General features: G+C 34.5%; 1 protein-coding gene across 2 annotated transcripts; it reads left to right on the top strand.

Annotated features, from left to right (window-relative positions):
• Positions 1-1926: 1926 nt before the first annotated feature.
• Positions 1927-7172, top strand: LOC123215398 (protein NSP-INTERACTING KINASE 3). 2 transcript variants are annotated; one of them, XM_044635465.1, is made up of 11 exons: positions 1927-2794; positions 3134-3266; positions 3369-3440; positions 3579-3722; positions 3856-3927; positions 4048-4107; positions 4206-4294; positions 4404-4550; positions 5275-5616; positions 5969-6360; positions 6683-7172. In XM_044635465.1, exons 1-11 carry the CDS (start codon positions 2689-2691, stop codon positions 6995-6997), a joined length of 1872 nt encoding a protein of 623 aa, XP_044491400.1. In that variant the 5' UTR covers positions 1927-2688; the 3' UTR covers positions 6998-7172. The 2 variants fall into 2 exon arrangements, with proteins under 2 accessions (XP_044491400.1, XP_044491399.1); XM_044635464.1 differs by having other exon boundaries at positions 4206-4303.
• Positions 7173-7462: the final 290 nt, after the last annotated feature.

Below are 7462 nucleotides of genomic sequence, written 5' to 3'. Positions count from 1 at the left end.
TATGAAGTTTTAAATATCTAAATATCAATCTATCATTTAACTTTTGTTAAATTTTGGTGTTAATATAATAGGTAAAAACATCATTTAATGATTTTATTTTAAAAAGCTTATCTTTTTTTTTTTTTTATCTTAATTTTAAAAAATAATAATTTTTTATAGTTTAGTTTTAAAAAGTTATTTCTCCTCATATAGGGTTTTCATTTTTTTTCTATATCTAGCCGCCCTTTAAACTTTTAAAAACTTTAGTTTCACCTCTTTTTGAACTTCAATTTCTAGTATCCCTTTTAGCATTCTCTCCATCCGTCTTTGACCTTCTCCTTTGTCTAAACCAAGTCGACATCAGTCTTGCTTTGCTTAAGTTATCCTCCAACGATATTGGCAATGGGAAATGATGGGAATGGTTTGTGGGTGCGCATCTAAAACGATAGGAAGGGTTTGTCTTCATGATTCTCTCAAACTTCAAGCATGATGTTTGAGTTCTCCTCATCGATGACATCATCTCCCTCTATTGTCTGCGTTTCTAACTTCAAAGATGCACACCAAACCCAAAGGAGAAATCGCACCCATATACCCACAAACTATTCTCATTGTTTCCCATCACCAACATCGTTAGAGGATAGCTTGAGTAAGGTAAGACTGATATCGACTTAACTCAATTTAGACAAAAAAGGAGGCCGAAGACAGATGGAAAGTATGCTAGAAGGGATGTTGAAAACTAAAGATTAAGAGGGGGAAACTGAAGTTTTTAAAAGTTTTGGGGTGGTTGAAAATGGAAAAAAGATGAAAACTCTAGATAGAAGGAAAACAACTTTTTAAAATTAAATTATGACAAAATTGTTAGTTTTTAAAACTAAAGTAAAAAAAAAAAAGATAAATTTTATTTTTTAAATAAAATTATTAAATAATGTTTTTACCCTTTATAATAATAGTAAAATTTAATATAAGTTGGATAGCCTATGAGTGTTTGGATTTTTAAAATTTTATAGGTCCGAATTTTGAAATAAGCTAAACCTTGGGTGGAAATAAGTCTTTTGGCCAAATAATAAATGTAAATTACTATTTCTATCAAAGCTTTAACAAAACCATTTAAGATAAATACTATGTAAATACAATTTTAAATATATAATTATATATATAGATTTTGTGTTATAATTTGATCGGATATTACTTATTTTTAATTAAGTATCACTCAGTCACATAATAATACATCATCTATGTATTTAATTATATACTCAAAACATATAAAAATAATTTTATTATTTATTCAATTCTTAAACTACAAATACCCACAAAAAACCTTACTTTATTTGACAAATTTAATGGTGGAAGCCATAACTATTATTTTTCCTTTCTTAAAAAATAATGAACATAGATTGCCATATCACCCCAAGAAAGGTATGATATAACAATAATTGGAGTAGTGCAATTTTTGCCTAATTGCTTTGCAACAATTTTGAAAGTCATATCACACTTTTTCAAATATGATTTGATCGAATTTGATACGATCTCGTTTTGGTTGTGTGATTTAGTAAAATCACACATTTTTTATATGAATTTGATGGTAAAATTTGACTAAATTGTTGGCAATTATGTTTAAGAATAATTCGATAATATCACGAAAGTTAAATATTTAGGTGTAATGTGGTCAGTTCCTGTCATGGCATTGTGCCAAAGTCCTTTTTAGTCAATTTAGTTGGATTTTAGATTCGAATTTGTAGTTTAGGAATTCAGGGAATGGGAAAGCAGTTTCCCCAAATAATTTACTCAAATGACAATAATGCTGTATCATATGGGCGTATTTTAGCAGTGGTGGGCCAATATTGCAGAAGCTTTAACAGAATGTAATAATTTAATTATATTAGAAAAAAAAAAAAGGCGGAAGGCAACAAAAGGCAAGACAATAGAAGCACGTGACCTGCCAACACAAGTTTGCTGCAATTTCTTTTACAAAATCGACAATAGGCATCCCATTGTTCTTTCTGATCGATACCACACATCCTTTCACTCTAATCACTGCCTCACTTTTTGATTAATTTAATCTGAAATGCAATGAAAAGCAAAAATATTTCCAGTTTTTTGAAACCACCCAAATTTTTTAATTTATTTAGTTTACTGGGCGAGTCTGAGTGAGTTTGCATCTGTAATTGTGTGAGTTTGGCATTTTGTTTTCATCTTTGTTGTTGGTTCTTTGTGTTAAGTGAGAAAGGGGGAAGAGAGAGAGAAAGGAGAGTGAATTTCATTTGGTTTCTGTTTTTTATGTTTAAAACAAGAAAAAGCAAAGAAGATAATGATGGTTGCAATGGAATCAACAGCAGAGAAAGAAAGAACACTAGCAAAGATAGAAACCTTCTACTAAACCCACATGGAATTTGTGGGGATCACCCCTAAACATTTAGAATTTCAAACTCATTGTTCTCAGATCTCTAGGATCTCAGAGTTTCAGCCTTCATACTTCTTTGTTTTTTGAGAAAATTAACTCTTTCCTCACCTTCATTCTAAACAAGACGCTGTATTTATAGTTCGGGAGTTTGGTTTCGTCATATTTTTGGAGTAAAGAAGAGAGGCTTTTAGGTTTGGATAAGGCAAAGATATGGACATTTGAGAGTTAAGGCAAAAAAGATGGCAATTAGAGAGTACTGGATAGTTGTTGTATATACAAGGTAAAGTTACTTTAACCCGTAAAAGACCATGGAACACAGGAGTTTCATGTTGTGGAGAGTGGGATTTCTTCTGGTTTTCGCATTAATGGAGATTTCTTCCGCCACACTTTCTCCTGCTGGTGTCAACTACGAAGGTTAGTTTCGGCGTGTTTTTATTTTTATCTTTTTTTCCTTTTTTTTTTTTTTTTTGGTTTCTGAATTGGGATAGCTTCTTTGTTGTTTTCTGAGTAAATGCTTTGATGGTCTGCAAGACTTTCCGAACTACTCTTATAGCACCATAATTATGATTTTCATATCTCGTATTTAGTACTAAAAATTTTCTTTCTTTTATTTGAACAGTGTTTGGCTTCAAAATCCTTGTGCTAGATTTTTCACTCAATATTTGATTGGACAATTTTTACTTCAGAAATGAAGTGTTATTATAAAGTTTTTGGTAGAAATAACTTCTCATTTTTCTGTTGAAATCGGAGCAGTGGTAGCTTTAGTGGCCATAAAAAGCAATCTGCGTGACCCATACAATGTTCTAGACAATTGGGACATTAACTCTGTAGATCCTTGTAGCTGGAGGATGATTACTTGCACTCCTGATGGCTTTGTTTCTGCTCTGTAAGTGATGTTTGCTATTTGAAAATGGACATAAAAGCTATCGCAATTCTGCTGCATTTTATTTGAACACATTTTTAAGTGGTCTGTATTTGCTTTGAATAGGGGTCTTCCTAGTCAAAGCTTATCAGGGACTTTGTCTCCTTCGATTGGAAACCTTACTAACTTGCAATCAGTGTAAGTAATCACCTCTGTCTAACAAAATTATTTGCTACTGGGTTTGCTCATTCCTGGACTTATGAAATTTCACTTTTGGTCACCTGATGCCAACACAATTTTGTTGAGGTACTGCTGATTCTTTTCATGGATGTGTAGCTTGCTGCAGAATAATGCCATTTCGGGTCCTATTCCTGCTGCACTCGGGAAATTGGGGAAGCTTCAAACACTTGATCTCTCCAACAATACTTTTTCTGGTGAAATACCTGATTCTTTGGGGAACCTTGTAAATCTGAATTATTTGTAAGTTTCAAAATCTTTATATTGATTCCTTGAAATTTTCAATTTGCATCAAAACACTAGCTGTCATGCTAATCATGCCTGGGATTGATTCTAATCCTTTTACTTGTTCTATGTCGTTCCTTGAGCAAATCAGGCGGTTAAACAACAACAGCCTTACAGGATCCTGCCCTGAGTCTTTGTCCAAGATTGAAGGTCTAACTCTCATGTATGTATTTGAATTCCTTCACTCAATCCTTTGCTTGCTTTGCATGAAATGGATGAGAAAAATCATTGTTATTTCTGTGTAAATACCTTATTCACTACTGTATATAAAACTTCTTTGTAGGGACCTTTCCTATAACAATCTAAGTGGTTCATTACCAAAGATATCTGCAAGAACCTTCAAGTAAGCAATTCTGTCCCTGGCACCAAAACTGTCTTCTATTCACTGGTTGAGTTGTTGTATTGGTTCTCTGTGATACTGATGCAGTTCATTTATTTCAGAGTTATAGGAAACCCTTTAATTTGCGGACCAAAGGCCAGCAACAATTGTTCTGCAGTCTTTCCAGAGCCTCTTTCCCTTCCACCAAATGGTCTGAAAGGTTTCTCTATCTTAGCTATGTTTGAACATATGTGATAGTCTACCAGTAAATTCTCCACATTGAGGAAATTTGTTAATTGATGGAATCTCTGATTTCTTAGATCAACCAGACTCTGGCATGAAAAGCCATCATATGGCTGTTGCTTTTGGTGCAAGCTTTGGTGCTGCCCTTTCTGTCATATTCATGATTGGTTTACTAGTTTGGTGGCGATATAGACACAACCAGCAGATTTTCTTTGATGTCAATGGTTAGTCTTTTATCTTTCAATGTTTGTCTTTTTTTCTTTTTTTGATGATTATGGATATTGATGGTCAACATGGACTACTATGATAATCAGATGTCCTAATTTTTGTCTGCCATATGGCTGGATAGTAGTATGACTAAAGGCATGTGTCTAAATCCTACTCTCTTAGGTGTAGAGACATGAACAAAAAACTTGTGTGATTCACCTCACACACTCAAATAATTGAAAATGAAGAACCTTAGGAGTTCCTATATTGAGTCTGTTTCCCATAGAGATTATCCCATAGCTATTTATAAGTTTTCATGGATCACCTTATTTTCCCCTCATTTTGGTTAGCTGTAGCTCAAATTACTAAAATATAAGTATTACAACTTATCTAAGCACCAATGGATTTCTTGCCTACTTTATTGTGGTGTGTCCTTCACAAAATGGGGAAACCTAGTGTTTGGTCGAAGATAAATGATTTGAGGCTTGGGAAATCAGGCTGTTCTAATTGTTTATTAAAACATTGTTTTCGCATCATCTCTGCCTCATTTATTGAAACTGCAGTGGCAGCATAACATAATTGGTACTTGTATATATGGCATGGTATTTAATGTTTCTTTGCATGAACTATCCAAATTTTAAGTTACAAATTGCATTATTGATTGCACTGACAAAAAGCTTTTATTTTGCTCAAACTGTCCATTATCCATGCAATTCTCTTATATGATGTTTTACGTGGCAGAGCAATATGACCCAGAGGTAGGTTTGGGCCATTTGAGGCGGTATACCTTTAAGGAGCTCCGCACTGCAACTAACCATTTCAACTCAAAAAATATTCTAGGGAGAGGCGGATTTGGTATTGTATACAAGGGTTGCTTGAATGATGGAACTTTAGTGGCTGTGAAAAGGCTAAAGGACTATAATATAGCTGGCGGTGAAGTCCAATTTCAGACAGAAGTAGAGACAATTAGTTTAGCCGTCCATCGGAATCTTCTCAGGCTCTGTGGGTTCTGCACAACTGAGAATGAAAGGCTCCTTGTTTATCCCTATATGCCCAATGGAAGTGTAGCATCTCGATTAAGAGGTACTGAAGTTTCTAAATTAATTAGAGTTGAAATGAGTTGAATATGGAACTTAGAATCAATGATATCCAAAACTGATCCAGATCAACTTCAGCTAGAAGTCATGTTAGTTAAACAACTTTAAAACATGATATTTGCTTTTTTCTTCCTGAAAGTCACCAATAACTCACCATTTATCTTCATTCATTCATCCTTCTAAATAGGTCATAGTATTTTCCTTTTTTTCTGGCAAATTGTAAATCTATTGAGCTGTAAGATTTAGTAGTTGTTGCTTCGATGTAGAATTAACTGTTTTAGTTTACCTCCTTTCAACTTCTCCATCTGGTTCTAATTTCATCTGTTGTGGGATTTCAGATCATATTCATGGTCAGCGTGCATTGGACTGGGCAAGACGGAAAAGGATAGCCTTGGGTACAGCCAGGGGCCTAGTTTATTTACATGAGCAATGTGATCCCAAAATAATCCACCGTGATGTCAAAGCAGCCAACATTTTGCTGGATGAAGATTTTGAGGCAGTTGTTGGGGATTTTGGATTAGCAAAGCTTTTGGATCACAGAGATTCCCACGTGACCACAGCTGTGCGTGGTACTGTTGGCCACATTGCTCCAGAGTACTTATCAACAGGACAGTCCTCAGAAAAGACTGATGTATTTGGCTTTGGGATCTTGCTGCTTGAGCTAATCACAGGTCAGACGGCATTGGATTTTGGACGAGCAGCTAGCCAGAAAGGTGTCATGCTTGATCGGGTACTTTCATCTCTCTTTAACAGCTTATCTTTGATAAGTTATGTATTTGATCGAAAATTAAATTGGTGAAATGATGGATATATTGGGACTTGGAAATGGTATGTTTCTTTACCTGAGAATCTTGCAATGGGACAACTGTATGATTTTGAAGATTCCCCATGGTTTCACCATTGCACACCTGATTCATTGACTTGGTCTTTCTATTTTCCCACCTAATGTAGTTTGATCTTTCCTCAAACTCTTGGTGCAAGTGTTTGAGCAGAATTGTGTAACTTGGGGCAGTCTGTAAATAATCCAAACTCTATCTTAACCTAATTTGCAGGTAAAGAAGCTCCATCTTGAGGGAAAGCTAAGCCAAATGGTGGACAAGGATGTAAAGGGAAATTTTGACAGAATCGAGTTGGAAGAAATGGTTCAGGTGGCACTCTTATGCACTCAATTCAATCCAATTTATCGCCCAAAAATGTCGGAAGTACTAAGGATGTTGGAAGGTGATGGTTTAGCAGAGAGATGGGAAGCGTCACAGAAGGTGGAGTCAGGGACACCAAAGTTTCGAACGTGCGAAAGAAGATACTCAGATTTCATAGAAGAATCTTCACTTGTGGTAGAAGCAATGGAGCTTTCTGGTCCAAGGTAACTAGTAGTATATTATTCCAATGTGAAATCGGTGTCGATAGCTGTTGAACGGGAAGGCCATGTATTCATCTGTAAAAAGGAAAAAGAAATTCATGTATAAGCTTCTCTTCTTCTTTGTTGGTTCTTGTCAAAAAAAATTTTGGAATGCATTAGAAATATAAATGTAGTTTGCCTTATTTGATCTTGTACTTGGCTTCTGTTCATTGGGTGGTTGGTCAGGGACATGATTATGATTATGCAGACAAACAGTAATCATCGTACAATAATCTCATGTTTCAGGCGTCGGGCCCAACCATCAAAACCAATTTTATTATTTAATTTTATTTATTTACTATTATTAATCTTGGATCAATTTGTGAAATGTTATACGTGACGGTAATTAGGATGTATTCATATTTTATGTTAGATATTTTTAATTTTAATTTGATTTGAATTAAAATTTTATTAAAATTTTTAACTTTAATTT

This window comes from Mangifera indica, chromosome 5, assembly GCF_011075055.1.
Source record: "Mangifera indica cultivar Alphonso chromosome 5, CATAS_Mindica_2.1, whole genome shotgun sequence".
Classification (NCBI taxonomy): domain Eukaryota; kingdom Viridiplantae; phylum Streptophyta; class Magnoliopsida; order Sapindales; family Anacardiaceae; genus Mangifera; species Mangifera indica.
This window is presented reverse-complemented; position numbering and strand designations above follow the sequence as displayed.